The 20,022-nt window shown below is 40.9% G+C and overlaps 2 protein-coding genes across 2 annotated transcripts in view; one reads left to right on the top strand and one right to left on the bottom strand.

Annotated features, from left to right (window-relative positions):
• LOC147055947 (large ribosomal subunit protein eL27-like) overlaps window positions 1-9,707 on the top strand; it is a 33,443-nt gene extending 23,736 nt beyond the window's left edge. The window contains exon 5 of the mRNA XM_085914665.1: window positions 9,656-9,707. Coding sequence (XP_085770791.1) covers window positions 9,656-9,692 — 37 coding nt within the window. The 3' untranslated portion in view covers window positions 9,693-9,707. The remainder of the gene's footprint in view (window positions 1-9,655) is intronic.
• Window positions 7,103-9,220, bottom strand: fjx1 (four-jointed box kinase 1). Its single transcript, XM_085914723.1, has one exon. The coding sequence runs from the start codon at window positions 8,865-8,867 to the stop codon at window positions 7,629-7,631; it is 1,239 nt and encodes a 412-aa protein (XP_085770849.1). The 5' UTR covers window positions 8,868-9,220; the 3' UTR covers window positions 7,103-7,628.
• Window positions 9,708-20,022: the final 10,315 nt, after the last annotated feature.

The following is a 20,022-nucleotide window of genomic DNA, read 5'->3' on the forward strand; positions in this document are numbered from 1 at the left end:
CAGGATTTAGGTTAGGAAATGTGTCACTATGCTTGCTTTAGTTTTCTTTTGTTTAAGGTAGTGCTACAGTGAGTTGCGGAAAAACCCTAGACTTGCCCTGCAGGTGTGTTGTAATAACTGGGTCTGTCTGGGCAACTTCCTTTTTGAGACAAGTCAGTAAAGCGTGTGACAACAGCTATGTGCTTCATTCGACAAGTGGGGGAAGTCAAAAGACTACAGTACTGTGTATGGAAAAAATACTTCACAAAGGACCGAGTGTGTTTCCAACCACATGACCACTGCCATGACCTCTACAATAAAATTAAGAAGTGCTCTGTTGTTCCGCTAGTTGTGGGACAAGGAGTCTGTGTGAGACTCTTAGGTGGTTCTATTACATGGTGTATAATGAAGGTCAAAATCGGGATGTAACTCCAAATTCAGGTCTATGAAATTAAAAAAATGGGCAACACAGAAAAACAATAAAAAGTAAATACTGTATCCTACCAGCTTCCCACTAAGATGTTAAATGCCTGAAAAATTCCTGGATTTGCACATCTAAAATTAATCTTACTAAATGTAATGAAGGTATTGTTCCAAGATGCAGAAATTGGCTATGATATTTTTTTATTCTCCAAAATGACTGACTGACAAAGGTCACAAAATCAACAAAACTAGTGATAGACCATAACTTTGGATCATACAATGGTTTACTTTTTTTCAGTACCATATACATAACCCCCAAAATCTTGGATCATCTATCTCCATTGTAATGAATGAAGTGCCTGGTATCTGTCCCAGACTGCATTCAAATCTTGTCAAAGCAAAATAATAATTATATTAATGAGTCATATCACTCGTATCTCAATGATTTAAAATTCTGATAAACGTGAGATCTTAAACCAAGTTAACGCCACAAGATTATCAGCCCAATTTTAGCCCAGAATCTCGCCTTCCGACAATCGTAGGCCGGCCCCAATTCTAGTAATGGCTTCAAAGATCATTTTAGCAGGCTAATCTCCGCGGCTCAGAAGGACGATGATGCGGCACAAAAGTCATGGCACACCAAAAAGTCTCTTTTCTGCTCAAAACAAATCAGAAACTGTTGTTTCCGTGTTCATTATGTTGGTTTACTCCGAAGTCACGTTTAATCTCGGGAGGTTGTGCAAGATTTCCCATCTAATGTGGGAATATTCATTAATCAAATCCCTTTGTGTGTGATGTGTTGCTCTTGCCGTGTGTCGGTACGTTCAAAAGTGTGTTTTCATCCCTCGGCCTCGGCCGACAATTCTAAAATCGTGCCCCAGGCTCTACACATTGCCAGAGCACACGAGAGAGAATAGAATTGCACTTTTGTGATGTTAGTAGTCATTGCTCTGTGAACTTGCTTTGAAGTCTTGACTTTGGTATTTTGACTGTCACCAGTTTGTTTTATGTTATGCCACAAGTGGAAAGGAGGGGTGAGAGTTGGAACTGCCTGAGATACCAAGGACACCATGCAAAGCTTAAAAAAAGAATGCTCAAAGTTGTAGGATGGTGATGGAGACAACACCCAGTGTTTTATTTTCTCTGACTCAAAATGGGACCATCATTTTCAAAGGGACATTTTAACCTTGAATAGTTACTGAGGTAATGAATCACTTCAGAATGACTAGGATTTTTCTCGCCAACTTGTTGACCTTTAGAAACAAAGCGCCTCTGTTTGTAGACTTGCGGGCTATAGCCACTTTGGTTGATGGTCTCATTTTGCACTCAAGCCAAAGCCGACTATCCATCAACTCACATCAGCTTCATTAAGCTATATTTGTATTATCGTGCCACAATTATGACAGATTGCCCCCAGTCTTGTACATGCTGCACTTGGTGGTCTCATCTCACCATCAGAAGGTCATGTCAAATTGTATTCAAATGACAATGAAACTACATAGCCAGCCATAAGCCCACTTTTGTCTGCCTCGGGCGAGCTGTTGCCTTATCCCACTACTGAGGGAGAGAGGCTCGCACCTGGATCCAACCCAAAATAGTTACCTTAAATGCCTGTCCTCATCCCTGCATGCTCGAGTGCCCTCTGCTTCTCTCACTAGACTCTTTGTCAACTATCTACTTAACTGATTGACTCTTCCGACACCTTCCCACTGCTTCACTCATTCCTGCGTGGAAGTACAACATTGTGGAGCATGGAAAGCTGCTCTGCCTGTGTGTGCAGTAGTACAGACTATGATGGTGTCACAAACACACAATTTACATACAAATGATCAAATTACAGAGTTCTTGCAGTGTCAATATAGATGCTATAATTCAAGAGCACCACCTTGGATAGGTTACACTCGGAAATCAGCCGAGCAAGGGAAACAGCAAGGGATCAAGTCAGCCCGGAGTAATGTGCTTTTTCAGCAGGGTCGAAGAATTGTGTCATCACAAGTCCCGTTGCCCTTCTGTGTATTGATTCTCCCTGCACTTCAGACATGTCTGGCACAAAGCTTGTATGACTTTGTCGCAGTAAACTGAGCAAATCACAAAACCTGAAAACAAGCACTTTAAGACCAATTTATACTGCAAGTCTCAGTGCCTGATTCTAATTTAGTGTCACTAACTGCTTTTTTTCTCCCTCCTTTGGAGTGCCCTTTAATCCACTAGTTGGTTGGTGCACCTCCAATGTCCCATATTTAGACCATATTCAGAATTTGGTACAAGCAGGACAAGTCGCAAGTTCTGAAGAACCTTGACAATGACGACTATGGACATTTGAATCAGGTGTATTGAGGCAAGGAAAAAACAGGCAGGACAGCGAGTTTGGACACGCCTCCCGAACAGTATTCATATTTGCTATATTTCTTAATCATGTTCATTCAGAAATGGGTAGGTGCAGGTCTTTGCATAAGTTTGGAAGTGCAATGTGTTTGAAAAAACTAGAGTGAAAAGGAAAACTTGTGAGTCATTTCCATAAGCACACTAATTCTCATTTACATAGAGATGAACCTAATGCAAATGAGCATGCTCTAGAAAGTGGCACCCTTGATGCAGTAAAGCAGCATAACATGGAAATACCAACAGCTGAACATGTCAATCACAGGTTATAAAGAGAAAAACTGACTGCTGTGATAAGTATTCTAAGAAACTGATTTCACAATCTGTGAATAAAACAAAGAAATACTAAACAACAATAACCACAATCTATTATTCAGCTAAATTGTTTTTGTTGTTGTTTTTTTATTAGAGGTAGTTGTTTCACCCACTGTGTGAAATTACATGACAATATTTTTGAGATTTAAAAATACAATTGTGTGAGTTGTGGTGAATGTTGCCATATTGCAGTGTAACAGTGCGCCTCATTTAGACAATCACACTAAGTTTCTGGCAGCTAGGGTGGGCAAAGTCAGCCATTTTCGAGGACTAAAAGAAGCCAAAAGGTCGGTCAGCAGGGTGAGCACTAATTAGCTTGAGCTAACAGCATTATTTGCATTAGGATCTAATAACTGGCACATGTACATCTGTTCAGCGGGTAAGGGGTTCGGGTGGGGGTTAGGATTAGCTGAGTCATCACGTGCCACATGTACAGATCTGCGCACTGATAGACAAGAGTATGTTAGTGATGAAGTGGTGTCTCTATGAGATAAAAATAAATATCTGTCTTCACGGGGGATCACTTGTGTAGCTATTCAGACTCTGGGGTGCTTTGTATCAAGGACTGAGCTGGTCATGGTAACGTAATGTGTAGCCTACTCTGTTTTGGCACTACAGTAGAGTGCTTAGTCTCAGCCTCTATATCCCCAACCAATTTCAAGAGCAATGCAAGTGGATCTCAAGTGTGCTGTGGTTATTTATTCTTTGTTTTTTTACATCCCAGAATGTCAAAGGCCTTCAATAAGAACACCTGGGATCTGTTTTCAAAGGTGAAAACAATTCATGTCTCCCTCATAGCACAACACACTGTTATCTTTAAGTGCCACATTGAAAGGGTTTTTGGGATACCCGCTGTTTATGCTCTCATAATTGTGGAAATAAATCAAATTTATTCAGTAAAGGATTATTCATATTATTACTGTAAATAAAAGCATATTAAATATTGTGACACTATTTTCTTTATGTGAAGGAGTATTAATGTTTACATTCACTTAAATTCAAAGTCAAACTCTGCAGCACATTTTGGAGAAAGACTTTGAAGGGTGAATCATAACAAATAAGATGCAATTGAAATTAATCTGGATTTATTATGTGCAAAGAATACCATGAAGTAAATCTTATCAAGGGAAAAAAGAGACAACCTCAAACGAGCTTATAACAGATTTTATTGTGATTACAGGACAGGGTTATTTGCCTACTTGTGCACATTGCAATATGAGCAGAAATATCAAAGTAACTTTCAGTGGTTTGTCATATTTCCAACAAAGCAATAAAGTTGAGGCCTATTCAACCGTGATAACAAATTGATGCAAGAAGGATAAGTAGGGAGCAATGTCTTCCTTGTTTTCCTTCCATCACTTAAAGATTGGACAACAGCTGTTTATGTGTTTGCTCTGACACACAGCATGCTTCAATGATCAGAAAATGCAAAACTAAACTGCACAAGTGAATACATTTGAGTGTGACCTGCTTTAAGATGATTCTTAAGCTTCCCATTTTCTGAATCGCTCATCCTCACGAGGCTTACGGGCATGTTGGAGCCTATCCCGGCTGTCTTTGGGCAGTAGGCCTTCTGAATTGGCCGCCAGCCGATCGCAGGGCACACATAGAAAAACAACCAATCATACTCATTGTTAAACTTTCAAGATGTAATGAAATGTCGACCAGAATTGTCTGCATTTATAAAATCCCAAGTATTAGGAATTCAGATGTACTCTTATGTTGTTTTGTAGAGGAATGTGTTGTTCACTTGTCTGACTCCAACTTGTGTCTTTCTTGAGGAACAAAACCTAAAGGTCCTGACCTTATGTTTGTACCCCTGGTTTGAACACAGTCAGGCTTTGTGCCAGCTCTCCCAGCGCACCAGCGCCTGGATGTCCGTCCCACAATGTGAGAGCCCCTCGAGTTGGTGCACCAGCCCCCCCACGATTGACCCTTTATGGACGGTATCCACTCAACTGTGACTAAGTGACTCTCCTACCGATGTGCTGTGTTTTATAATGAAATCATTCAGCCATGCACAGGAAGTCCCCTGCACTATGTAGCCTTGAAAGAATGCCAGTTATGTCTATCCACTCACACATGGCGAGCCCACTGGGAAAGGAGGGGTTGCTCACTTAGTCATTTAATGGCAAAACACCTACATATTATTTTACCATTTTATTTTTTAATCTAAAATATTATCAAAAAAATCTGTGTTCTGAAAATTACAATCTGAATCAATCGTATTCTTGTGGGAGTCATAGAAGTGAGAAGAAAAGTGATCAGGGTTCAAACCTCCGACATTAAAAGACAGTCTGTGTACACAGCTGGTTCCTGTTTCATTTTCCTGCTGGAGAAATTGCTGCGTGTGTGTGCGTGTCCATGGAGATGATCCTCCCTCTGCTCCTCTGGAATGTTTGCAATGAGCAGAAATAAGTGGAAGATCACTTGAAGTACCTGCAGATCTGTGCTGTGGCCTGCTGCGGGCTTGAGGATGCATGACTGTCTGAGTTGGCGGCTCTTTGTACACATACACAAACACACACACATACACACACAAAAGTACCACATGTGAGGAGACCCACAGCACAATAAGGGTGTAATTAAGTCCCACATACTGCTTTAGTGCCATGAGCTATAGGAAAAGTTTCATTCATTGCAGTGTCGCAGGAAGAGAATAAATTAGGCGTAAAAACTGGGGGCGATGTGTGATTTACAAAGAGGCTAAATTAAAAAAAAAAATTGCAAAAATTCAGCTCATTAGTTTTTTTCACTACCAAATGGGTACAGTATTGTGAACAATAGATTAATAGCTCAAAAGACAAAATGTGAGGCAAATCGTGAAATGCAGAAAAAGCAAGGGACTTGTGAGTCTGGTTTACACATGCAGACCACAGTTCAACATTGTTTAATCCCTGGTGTCTGGAACTCGTCGTAAATCTCTTTCAGCATGAACAGGCAGGCTTAGATGGTGCCCAGCTGTATGCACAGTACACGTAATACTTGCCCCCCCCCACGCCCAGTGAAATTCAAGTCGACATATTTACCAACCCATTACCATGACCTCCTTTCCCCACACTTTGAGCACATATTGATCTACTAAGCTGCTGAAGCAGGTGGTTGCACTGGATGAGATTGTTATACCCGCTTAACCTTGTACACTACATCACTGCCATTGTGACCTACCAGGCAAAACCATAAAATCACTTGCACGTGCGTCAAGCCATTAATAAATGGATAAGTAGCCACCGTTTGAAATAATGCACGCAAAACTTATCATGCCGCGAGATGCGCAAATAGTGATGTGCCGTGGAGTGACTTGGCTGAACATACAGAAGTAGTAAAAGAAACCAGCTGCAGAAGAGCAAGCAGCTGAAAATAGGACTTTCCAAACATATATTGTTGGTTTTCGCTCGAAAGATCAGAGAAGTCCAATCTGTTATGGAACTAATAAAGAAAGAGCTCTTTTAAAACGGTCAAATAAAAACCCTTGCACTCGTGCTTTGAACACATTCCACAGTTCAAATTCTACCTTTGAAAAATGATAAAGAAAGCCCTCCTCCGAGAGAAAAAGCATTAATTAATCATCCTCTCGGCACAGTATAGTCTCTCAAGGAGATGTTTTTTACTCTTTAACTGAACAGACGAAGCTATTTCATGAAGCCCTTTGATCTGTGTGGAAGAAGAGATGAAAACTAATTTCAATTTAGTTAGGAAACAGCAAATCCTTTTGAAAATGCATGGAATGATGTCACTTGTCTCCTCCTTCATAATTCCTGGTAAGATTATAAAGGATTAGCATTTTCCCGTGGTAGCGTGCCTTTGGCTGACAGGACGGCTCAGAGGGAACATTCATGCCAGTATCACGCATTTATCCACCACAATGAAAGCACTGTAATGATCGGCACAGCGGCTTGCAGGCTGCTAAATGTTTGACAGACCACAATAACTGTTAAACAGCACACAGTGTTTTAACATAAATTAGAGTATATTTAAAAGGAAGGGGGGGGGGGGGGGGCAAGGTATTTCGGAATGTTACAATGCACATTAAATTAGTGGACCTCTGACTTGCTAAAACAAGTTGGTGAGCAATATTTACAACATGTACAATGCTACAATTTTAAGGCTGAATAAAAAGAAAAATACAAGTGCCAGCTTCCTGTGCAGCATCTGACTGTGCAAAAAGATTTTCTATAAAAGCAACCAGATGTTAACAGAAATAAAGTATGAAATATTGAATTGTAAACAGTAAGGCTCGGGAGTTTATTTTATCTGGATTAAAGACCATACGGGAATAATCCAAATACACATAAGAGCATGGGGGGGCTATATGTTACCCCATGCAGTCACTGTTATAATCTTCACGTGATCTAATCAAGAGTGTACAAAGCGCAATTTATAGTGTGAGATAAATCAGCAGGAATTAAGCTGGCACAAATAGTGATAAAGTAGGCGTCACATTTGATCCATAAGAGGTAGTTCAGTTGCATATTCCAGACAAAACTGTCTGTTTTGCATCTTTGTGCCACTGAGTCCATCGTGGATGCTCATAGCTGGCTGTACTTCTCTTTGCAGTGTAGAATGTGTTTGTATACTCTGTCTATCCTGTCCTGGAGGACAGCGGCGTGCTCGTCTGAAAGGAAACCCATTTTGGCTGACAATGGCTCGCTGTCTCTATAGAGCTCCAGCAGCCTTGTCCTGGCATCTCTGCGCTGGTGGAGCTCAGCCACGCGCTGCGCGGTCTTCTTCCTGAACACGCACACGGAGCCCAGCACAGTCTGGTGATATTGCTCCCACATGTTTAACACCCGGAAGCCATGCACTAACCCGGCTTCGTTGTCTATAAAAACCAGGTCTCCGCGGGGCGTTTTCAGGAGATTGTTGGTGTCCCTTTCCATGACGTGCGCGTCCCATTGCAGGCTGAAAAGATTGCTCACCAGCCGGTCAAAGTTGGCCGTCATGTAGTCAAATATGATCAGGTCGCTCCACTGCATGAGATCCACGAGCTCCTCCGTTGTCTTGTTTAGAAGCTCGGGGTGCAGCCCGCTGCTCTCCTGGCGTAGCGGTGCAGGTGTGACCACCCCGCTCAGGTTGGAAACCCACTCGGTGAGAGAAACCACGGCGTGGTCGCTCCATTGTAGTTCACCTAGGTGTGTCCTCACCATCCCCCATTGTTCACTGAAGGTGTTCAGCTGGGACAGCACCAGAGGGGGCACGTTGGTGATGCCCAGCAAGCAAGCAAGGTAATAGGTCAAAGTTTCACCTTGCACTTGATCTGCGTTGATCCCGTAGCGCACACACGCTTTGGAGCCATCCGCGAAAGTGGCGAGCTGATTAGATATCCTGCCGCATCCTGGCTCCAGCTTCACGACCCGCGCTGCCCTCGCCCTGTCTCGCCAAGCCCTGGCGTATCCTTCTGTGAATCCCACCGGGAGTAGATCCTCCAGCCAGGCGCTCCAAAAAATGCCATCCTCCACGGGGGGGTCCAATTTATCTGACCCTCCCCGTGAATTCCCATTCACGTGGTCTTGGCGAATTATTGTGTTCTCACTTACGTTGTGAGCCTTGAGTTGGATTTTGTATGCTGCTGGGACAGCAAGCAGAGTCCGGAAAGTTTTAGCGGAAAGATCCACGGGGAGTTTGGGGAAGAACGACCCGACGCCCGGCACTGAAAAGCCTCGTTTGTGTCGCTCCAAGCGGTCCTCGAGCGTGCTCCACACGTAGAAAACCCCCGCGAATGCGCCCAGGAAGAGCAGCGCGAACAAGTTAGATGTCAGAACCCTCATGGCGAAGGGCACAACAAAAGATCCACTTCTATTCAAGCTGCGGCTGAGCTGAGGCGCCCAAAAACCTGTGCGCTCCTGGATCCCAATGGCAATCGGACAGCTTGAGAATGAGACTCCAAAGCGGCCTGGCGCTCATCTCAGATGCTTATCAAAAGCCTCCTCGCCGCGGAGACATTTTGGATCTGTCCTCTACTGAACCCTCGTCATCGTTTTTCTCCTCGGTGATGGAGTGGCTCTCTTCCTGTGAACGCCTCACTGCTTCTCATCCTCTTACTTGCTCTTCTCCTCCTCACTCTTGCTCTCTCTCGCTCTCTGCAAACTGGTGTTGGGTGAGTTTGATTTGTGGCGGTGTGGGCTCGTTGAAAAGCTCGGTGGTGAATCACGTGACTCCGTTGTCGGGTTGATGGGAGGTTCGTGCGGAGGAGGGCGCAGGGAGGAGCGGAGCAAGTGCACTATGCGCTCTGCGCTCTGGTTGCGTGATAGTGGAGGGTATCCCTTTTCTATATTTTAGGTAATGCATATTCTTCTCATTTTAAAACAGTCAAGAGTTTTCAGAATAATCACTCATCTCCCTAACCTATAGTCCGGCTATTGCAAACCAGGGAATGAAAAGTACTCACTTGTATTTCTACAGAAGTACTTGTGTAAAAAAGGCTTTTAGTTCAACAATATTTGGAAAAAAAAAAGTTCAGGCTCTCAATGTACCTCAGTACAAAATAAAAAGAAATTTACTGTCAGCCTGTCCCAGAAGTCACCACTACACACTTCCATTTTCTATGTCATTTTAGGTATCAGTTGGATGGTCGTGAGGCCATCAACATTTAACAGCTTAGGCTTGGCAGTTTAAAGCCTGTCATTTCCTTGCCCATCCCTCACCAAGTGACACTAAACCAGCATTACAAAATTGCAGCCTGGCACCAAATAATAGGTTCGTACCAACTTCAGGTTGTTGAACATTATAATCTTGTGTTTGAAACCCTTTGAATAACCTGGAGGCTTTATCATACTCTGAAGGATTTGCCGAATCAAGATTTTATTGATGCTGAGATCCAATGTAGCCCTCCGGATAAATCGTCCCTGGCTTTGCATGAATGCCACCTCTACGTTAGTGATTCCAGAGTACCAGGCCTTCTGCTGAATATTTTGTCCAAGTATGTGTTGGAGCAGGTTGACAGTCAAAAAGCTTTTAAAACAGGTGCTGAACTGCAGTTTGGGACTGAAAAAGTTTTTGGCAGGAGGCAATTTTGTCACACTGCCCCAACATCAATTGCCGAGCCATTGGTAAAGGAAGGGGCTAAGCTGTCAAATGCTGCGGACTTCACGGAAAAATGATTCCTGAAACGAAACGGGGAAGTGTACAGCGACTTTTGGAACACACTGCATACACCTTACCTGTATTATATTCATGATGCCATTCTCTTAACGAAGGCGATTTTCAAGTGCTTACATTACAGATATTTGATCTCTCTGGCCAATGTGACATCATCCACCTGTGGAGGTCTGCTTACTTTCCAGCCACCCAAAACACATTGTTACTTTGTAATTGGTTCAATCATCCAGTGGTATGGCCCAGAGAAAAGTAGCAAGATGGATTCTCATGTTTTTGTTAACTAACAAATACAAGTGAGAATTGTGCTTGCCTGCAAGGTTAGAGTTAGGATGTTATTGACATACTTTGATGGAATATTGAGATGTGAAATTTTGACCATATCACCCAGCCCTACTATACAGTTGCAGACAGTACTAATACCTTTGCAAGTGTTGCAATAAAGATAATGCTTGTCTTTGTGTACATTCCTAATTCCTTAAAGATTATGATCACAACTAATTTTAAAACATCACACTTCCGTCGAGTAGACTAATAATATGCACTTGTTGATTATTTAAAACAGCTTGCTTCTAAAGTCCTCAACACAGCACCACCTCACAATTTTGAGATCATTCTTGCTCCTATTTGGGTGTTTGGAACAGAAGGGGAGGAACTGGTCGTCAAACAGGAAAAGTTCCAAAGGTGAAAGTCTTGGTGCGTGAAATAGCACTAAGCTTTTGTTTGTTTTTGTTGCTGTGTCTCAGGCTGTTTTGAGTTTCCAAGGAAAGACCATATGTGTTTCCAGCCACACTCCACAGATCAGTCATATGGTGCCCAACACATGTATTGTGTCTAATTCATAATTCAAATAATTTCCATATGTTGCAATTTTTTTTGCAACGTCCCCAATTGTCTGAACATGGTATTTTTATTTGTATTGTGGTTGAGGAATGTGAATTAAGCAGGAAAATCTACCTGTTTCAATCGAGTTAGTGGTTGGATGCCAAGCATGTCTGCCTCAGAGTACTAAGGTTCCTGGTACTTCGTTTTGCAATTAAAAAAACATACATATTAGTTTAAATGAAGAATTAATTGTCCAAAGGATATGTGGGATAAGTGGTTCATAAAACAGATGGATAGATGCAAAAGCAGTGCCATTAATAGTCCTCAAATCTCAGTGATGAAATCTTGAGTATTCAGCTAATTGTACTTTTTTTTAAACACGGCTCCCAAAAACAAAGTCCTTCAGTAGATTCTCCCTCGCGGCCCAATCTATTGTTGAAAACTGTTTCATCTAAATTAATCTTCAATGTGTCTGCGTCCCAGATAACTAGATAGCAAGACTCCTTTAAAAGACATTCTTAAAAAGTGGCACAGACAAGGTCAGTAAAGTATTTGAATCTATGCATATTGGACCATTGCATTTTCTTGTCTGCCCTCCAAAATCCTGCTTCACAATTTGTTATGCTTTCACTTTGGAACCTAATAAGTAGCTAAATATCACCAACAGCCTCTTGGGGTCTGCAGACGGGAAATGAATCAGACCAAAGTGCATTGCTGGAATTCCGTCCAATGTGTGTTGCCTTTTCGTAGCAGCAGCCTGCTCAGGTTCAGGTGTCTTTTTCCCTCAGCACAAGTGTGGGCATGTTCACATATCAAAGCTATCTCTTTCTTGCCAGGTGTTATCTTGCAGGTCAGCAAACGGCCCCTCCTGCCACATTCCTCCCCCATGTTTCCTCATAAAAAAAACCACAGAGCTCCCGAGAGAGCCGTAGCGCTGGGCTGGCTTTTCTCCATAGTGGTGTTCGCCTGTGGTCAAATACTAGGTGACACACGAGAACCCGAGACATCTGTCATTCTGTCTGCAAAGAAGCAATGAGCCCATCAGCGGCCGTCTGAGCACGCCACAGCTGCGATGCGGGCTCGGGTTCTCTGCGTGGTGCCGCTCTGTGCAGATGGTCAGAAGAGGGCACATGAGACATATTGGGGGATCAAGACAGAGGAAGAGATAGTGCTCTGTGTTGCTTCTTTTATAGTCTAAGGTTACTTCACACATAGCAATAAGTCATCGGTCTCCTGACACTTTGCAGCACTTTATCTTCTGGACTGAATAATGAATGTGCACGTTTTCCATTAGTGTTGAAAGCTACAATTATTTCTCAGGGCTCGGCTGGCAATTACTTATATTCAGGGATTGAGGACAGGTTGTCTATGTGTCCGTGTGTGTGTGTGCGTGCGTGTGTGTGTGTGTGAGAGAGAGAGGAGCGCTTTAATCTGAATCAATTTGAAAAGATGAATTCCTTGTCTAGAAGTTTTTAATGTTTTTGAAAAAAAAAAATCTCTGTTTGGTTTTACATCTCTTTTGCAGGTTTAAATGCAGATTCTTAAATGAAGAGAGGATGGCTAACACAATGTAGTTGCAGTTCACTACTTTCAAGTATGCTTGAGCACCACACAACTTTACCGTAAACAACACAGAGGCTTACCACAAACATAGCCAAAGTTGTGTGAGATAATTTGTAATTTATTTTTTCTGTTTAGTTCGAAAATAAACTTTGACTGGAGGTGGCAATAAACAGCTTGAGGCCTCTCTTTTGAAGAAGTGCTCTAACTGTCAAATTGCAACATGTTTTGAAGGGAATTGAGGTGTGTTCACTGCCGCCACACAGCACTTGCATCACATTTATTTTTCACAAGTCGAAGCAAAAGAAAATCAGCTGGGCAATGACTTGTAACTAGAAAAACAAGTCAGGTCACGTGTGTTTTGGGGCACCAATGTATTTTGAGTTTAAGTGAACTTATCTTGGAATCACATTGTATCCTGTCTGTTTTTTTTTCACATTTATGTTAACCGACATGTTGTTAATCTGTTCAGCCTGTGACTTTAAGTGTGTTTTATGTTTTGCCCCCCCCCCCTCGTTCTATTGAATTTGACACATAGTATGGTCTAACTCAATCCTACAATGAAAAGTATATCAGATTGATTTGCAAAATTATTATTTTGTTTTTATATGTGGAGATATAGTAGTTGTTAAACCTTTGTATTCATTTCCTTTTGTTACTCTGCAATGTGGTTTCCTGTAAGTCTGCAGCCTGTATGCTTCTGTTCCATTTTCATGCATGTAACAAGGGAGGTCCAGAATTCCTTGACAATGAGGCCCAACTGATATGAGATAAGGACAACCTTGAAGGCGGATCGAGTGTCTCTCTCCACAGGTCGTTAATTAGGATGCAATAAACACCAATGTTTAAGAATAGTCAAGACTCACCCCTTGACTCTTTGTCAATGTCAGATGGCTGCAGATTGCATGACACTGCACCCTTGAATTGCTTAACTGTTTTTTATGTCAGCTAATACTGCAGAACTGACTGTTCTGAATTGACTGAGAAAAACAATTCACAATTTACCTAGTCAGTTGTGCATTTGTTCATTTCTCAGCGCAGTGTTTGATGTCATCTTAAAACTAGACTGCAGTCTGCAGCTATCTCAATAGATGTTGAAGTCTCTGAGCAACTGAGCAGAATGAAGCAGGCAGCCCAACACCAAGAAAAATCTAGTGATTTTTCTCTGCAGGGACCTGCGCTTGGCATACAGCCATCAAAAAGATGGACATTTTTTCTCCATTCAGTGCAATTTCTGGTTCCCGTCTTTGCCAATTTCCTCCACCTCAAGCTTAATGACCAATCAATCAATGATTGCAAATGAAAATAGAGGTGTCACCGAATACTGCATTACTCTCCCCAACCAAGATGCTCATTGTTGCTTTGATCTGGCACTAAGAACACTTGACGAGTGATGTTAACAACCTGCCAAAGAGAGGAGGATTGTCATTCTGATGCACATGAGGGTTCTATCATGTTTGAGAAATCAGGAGTGTGTAGCTTCCATCCACTTGATTAAAGAATCAGTGTCCAATCTCCTGGATTTCACCCCCTGACCTGCATGCCAGAACCTCTGCTAAATAAATCAGTGAATTATTCTACTTTCCCTTCCTGTTAAATAACTTATTGACTCCAGACTCCAGTGCCAACACTCACGTTTAAAATACTCCAGAGCATGGTGTCAAACTCAAGGCCCGGGGGCCAGATACGGCCTATCACATCATTTTATGTGGCCTGCGAAGTTTAGCATCAACTTTGTGTCATTACTGAAATTATAAATTGCCTTCACTTAAAAAAAAAAGAGAGATTGTTTGCAATTTTTATTACCATTCGTTCTCTGATTTCAAAACTAGTTATTTGTTTGTTTGTCTGTTTGTTTTGTAGCCTATACTATATATAGAAGATATTGACAATCAGAATGGCCCTTCGAGGGAAACTGTGACTACGACACGGCTTGCGGCAAAAATGACTTTGACACCCAAGCTAGAGGGTGTTAAGCATGTGTATGTTAATAGATATGTTCAAGAATGAAGGCATTGACGATTTTTACAGATCAAATGCATCTTTTTGTAGTTATGGCTACTGCTGTGTATATTGGCTCTCCAAAGGCCAAGTGGTCAGTAAGAATTTGAGATGGTTCTTCGATGTCCTTCTAACATCCATCCATCCATCCATCCATCCATCCATCCATCCATCCATCCATCCATCCATCCATCCATCCATCCATCCATCCATCCATCCATCCATCCATCCATCCATCCATTTTCTGTACCACTTGTCCCCACGGGGGTTGCGGGTGTGCTGGAGCCTATCCCAGCAGTCATTGGGCCGCCTTCCTTCTAACATTTCGACAATAATGTCGCAGCTGGAACCTATTGTGTGAACAGCGTGAACTGCTTGCTCTCATCAGATCAAACCGGAATGAATCTCTGCTATGTGCCTATTCTTTTGCTACTCTTGTCTTCTGTAGCTTTCAAACCAATCCGCCACAACCATAGATTACACTGAGAGGAGAAAGTGCTCAGGAGAGGCAGGCAGTATGATTCCCTGTATTCAGTAGTATATGCAGATATTGTAGATTTGTCGAGTGAGGGCCATCGATAAGTACAATGAAAATTTAAATACGGGCATCTGCCAACTATAACACAGAAGGCAAAAATATGTGTCTGTTCGCAGATCACTTGACTACCCGGTTCATGGAGGGTTGGATACGTATATTATAGTAAAAACTGCACAATTTATCACTGTAAAATGAAAAGTATATATATGAACATGGTATATTTTCTGTTTTCTCTTATTTTTAACAGTATCTCTGAATTGCAACCATTAAGTATTGTAAATGTAGAATGATTGAATGTTTTCATTGCAGGCGGTCAACAGAAAATAGGATGCTTATATGGGGTGTGTCATAAAAGTACCAGGACTCATGTCGCAAAAAACGTATTTTAAATCACACTACAGGTTTTCTATTCCCCTTTAAAGTAATCTCCAGAACATTTCCCAGCCTTCTCTGCCACTACTGGAAAAAGTCTTCTGGGGAGCCTTCTCTGTCATTACGGTCATCTTGATGTTGTCTATATCTTTGTTGTTGTTGTCATCCTTTAGCTCTGGAAAAAGGAAACATTAACATGCGTACATGAAGCTAGATCAGGTTAATAAGGAGGTGGCTCCAGCATGGCCATGTTCGGCAAGGAACTGTCTGGGGTGTTCGAGAGAAGCAGTCACACATCTTCTTGACACAACCCTTGCCAGTTCTCACGCACTAAAGTAGCAAATAAATGATGCAGCACATCGTTGTAGATGGTTCATAGTTTGGCTCACATTGAATGGGAAATTTTGGAATTTTTAGTTTGGTTTTGAAATATAGCTATATATTGTGACACCAGTACTGGCACTTTTCCAGCGTAAACTATGCCCTTGCATTTTACTGGACATATTTTTTATTCGACAGCAACAATGCAAACTAATGGCAATCAACATATCAGACATTTATTACAATAAGGAAACTTTACAGTAAAGCATAACAAGGACACTTGACACTAAAGTCATAGCCTTTCTTCCAGCCTTAAATAACCATTTGTACAGTAAAAAGAAACGCCTCGCTTCAATAGATGATCACCTTCAGTTATACGCTGGAATTGGAAATTATTGGACCCTCCTGCCCATTACCATGTCAAAACAGCTGCTTTGAAAAAGCAAATCAAACAAATGTGCAAGTATAAATTGAAGAAAAATCATTAAATGTGCAAGCAAATGAGCAGTACATGCCGCTGCATACAACATGTACAAAAAGATTGACAGAAGAAAACACCTTGTAATGTTGGATAGAATTTACAATGCATAAATCAAAGACATTAAATGCAAAATTGTAATGAAAACAAATACAGATGCACAACAAGTGTGTTTTTGTTATTTTCCATGGTTGTTCTGATGACAGATGGAGGAAAGTAATAGGCCATGTTTAAGGAAAACATGCATGACCGTTGTGACCCAAAAAGTTGGACGTATTGACAGCACCCTGCTGGGATGACAGCTATGCAAACAAACACACCTCATGTAAAAGTATTTTGCGTAACCAAATGAATCTGTTCAGTCTTGACAAATATAAATGTAGTACAGCCTGTAAAGCTGTTTTAGTAAAACAAATATTGGCTCTCAAGCAGGAATCCACATTCTCGATTACTATTTATCCCTCTGAAGTATGCCGCATAATCGACATTCCACTTCCCTTGCTGTATCAATTTATCCGACAAATTCTCAAAACACCATGCGAGACGTATTTTCACATTGTCACACGAGGTTGCTGAACAATTGGAATCCGCTTTATTTCCCTCAAGGTGGCTCGTGGGTGGTAGCTATATGTCATTTACGGTGTTGGCCTTGTGGAACAAGCCTTAGCCGTTGGTGTAGGTGTTGCAGTTATTCTACTTGCAAGCTTTACTCGTGCACGGAACATCACTTTGATAGATTTGTGCCCCTCGGGACTTGTGTCACTGTTGGCTGTCAGAACATAGATTACGCTGTTTAAGGAAGAGTGATCACTCCTATTAACAGCAAAGCAAGTCCAATTTAATAAATGAACGTTGTGGGTAGAGGCAGTACATGGCTCTTTACCGATAAAGGGAGGGTGGAGAGAATTGATCATACAGTCAGCCTTCACAGAGAGAAAACAAATGAAATCAAAGCTATTAGATATGCTACCTTGTTGTCCAGTGAGATATGCCTTACATATTTTTCTTACTAGCTGAGATTCTAATCCCTTGTTTCCGCTTTCTTACTCTTATTGGCAAGTTGATGTGGTGTATCAGATGAGGGGAAAAAGTAAACATACCAACAACAATATGCCATTGGACACATTTTACAGTATCTGCATGGATTTTTTTTTCTTGGGAATATTTTATGGTTGGATATAAGTGAAGGCATCGATTCTACATTCTTTACTATCCAAGCCTCTTTAGGATTCCGTTCATGTTTCCATGAAGGCCATTGTAAAGATTTATAGTCTCTGACTCCCTCTAGAGGGAGAGAGGGAGAGTCAAACAACATAAAAATCTTAAACAGTGCTCACGAGAACGTTTTCATCGCTGCATGTTGCTGATTAAAAGTGACCTTTAATTAACATTAGCTAAAAATGCAGTCTTCACCCGCGGCTATTTGAAAATAGTCTCTGTGGTCGCTTTACTGAAAATGTCAATACATTTCCAAAGGTCAATTGTTAAATTTGTCTAATTTTCAATGAGCAGGAATATTTGTTCAAAGTACTGCATCTTATTTGTAGTTGTACTTGGAAAGCTTTTGTGATGAATGCACCAATAGTGTGCACCAATAGTCTTGTAAAATGCATTTAAAAATAAAGTGCATGTAGGAACCATAACTACTGTACTCTGCTGATAGTTTATGCAAATTAGACAGAGAAATACACCAGCAGTTATCAGGGGGGATTTTGTTTTGTTCTTCGAGAGCATGGAATGCTGCTATTTCTGGCAACTATTTTCAGTGCTTTCAAGTATCTCAGTTTGATCCGACAGTGATTTATGCAATTGTAGTTCATCATTTCTTTTGTACCAATCCAACCCATTTTAAAATATTTAGCACTCTTTAGTTTGTGTGGTGTTGTTGTTTTTTGTATGATCAAGACTTAAGCTCAAGTTCCCATGCTTTGCCGCAAGCCATATCTCGACTTCAGATAGTTACATGAATCTTGAGACCTTGATACTTACAATACATTATACATAAACTATGTATTAAAACCCCCACATAACTCCCAAAACAGGTATTATAGCTACAGTATACTTATGTTAACATTGACATTGGTTACACTATTGATTTGAGAAGTATTAATACCAAAATAATTGTAATTTACAATGGCGAAGAAATTACTTAACAAGAAGGTTACAGTGATCCTCTAGATGGTGCTCATGTTTTTTTTTGATAAATACTAGTGGAATAAAATTAATTACATTTCCACTGCATCTTTAAACCAAGAGTGCCATCTAATAGAGTCAAAAATATCACAAGTGCTTCATGAAGCTTCATTTGTTCATAATGTACATTTCAATTCGGAAACAATTTATTCATTCATTATTGTATCATTGGTTACATACCATTCAAATCCAGAAAGGCATTGGTTGGCACTCATGCCAGAAAATCATTAATCTTCCCTAATAGCGTCATCAAAACTAGTCATTGCACCATAATCACAGTACACTATAACCTTTCTTTAGGCAGCCAACAAGTGACAAGTGTAGTCCGGTCTGTAGGCTCGCTGTAATTTTCGAGAGAAACTACTCAATGAATACATACTAATCAATGAATACAAACTAATTACCCTGCTCATCTAGAAACTGATGTAACTGTATTTAAAGTATTTTAATTCTTTTCATTTTTATTGCTTAATGTGTGTAATTTTCAAGGTGACTCAGTAGTGAGGGAGGGCGGCGCCCAAGCGTCCTCTATTGATGAGCTGCCACTGAGATGAAAACCTTTCTGATGGAGGAAATTGAGCATAAGATTCATCCATGATTACTTCCTCACACAGATATTGTAGCTGCGATAGTATTGTTATCCACTATAGGAATTATGTATTTTTAATGACAACCATGTTCACTCTAAAAACATGTCACGCATATCTGTTGGGTATTTACCATATTGATGACGAATGCACAGTGAGTTATAAAACATTTTGTCAGGCACTAAAAAGTGATTTAAGAGACTTTGTGCATACTTTAATTATTGGCGTTGCAAGCTGAAATCTCATGTCTATATAAAGTCACAGAATAAACATGCATAAAATAAAAGTGTAACAGTATTATATATATATTTTTTTTTTATCAAGGTCAGTGTTAGATCTAAGCATGACTATCCGGCTTACTATTTAAACATAGTCCCTTTAGATTCATGTTTTCCCTGTGTGTACTGTATCTTTTTTTTGTTTGTTTGTTTAGTCATTGAGGCACAGAAAGATGTTATGTAGCTAGGGAGCAGCAAAACCCTCCCATGAAACACTTTATAAAAAGCTATGGGGCACACCCTGTTGGATGACATGACTACAGAGTGTGATCCCGCTCCTGTTTTGTTTTCCATGCATGGTCTTGTTGAGTGGCTTCTTGTTAATTAAAGCTTACTTTTTATTTTCTATCCAGCATAGCTCAGACAACACTTCCTAAATTACAGAGAAGTCATTGACTCTTGTCTGCATACTCCATTAACAATTACAGTTTCTTAATGGGTTCAATTTTAGTCTTCATTGATATCAACTGTCCCATTTCTATATCCCATTTGATGACCTGGTTGTATTGGCAGGAAGAGGATAAAAAATAGACACCCACTTCAAACCTCCAGTTGTCATGGTTCACAAACAACACATTGTTATTGTAGGAGACAGTAGCTGTCTGGTGCCTTGGCCATGTGGTTATTTGCCGCAATCACCAAGCAACAGTCATTTTATAATAAACAAGGACAAAA

This window comes from Syngnathus leptorhynchus, chromosome 6 (assembly GCF_054491065.1).
Source record: "Syngnathus leptorhynchus isolate UIUO chromosome 6, UIUO_Slep, whole genome shotgun sequence".
Classification (NCBI taxonomy): Eukaryota; Metazoa; Chordata; class Actinopteri; order Syngnathiformes; family Syngnathidae; genus Syngnathus; species Syngnathus leptorhynchus.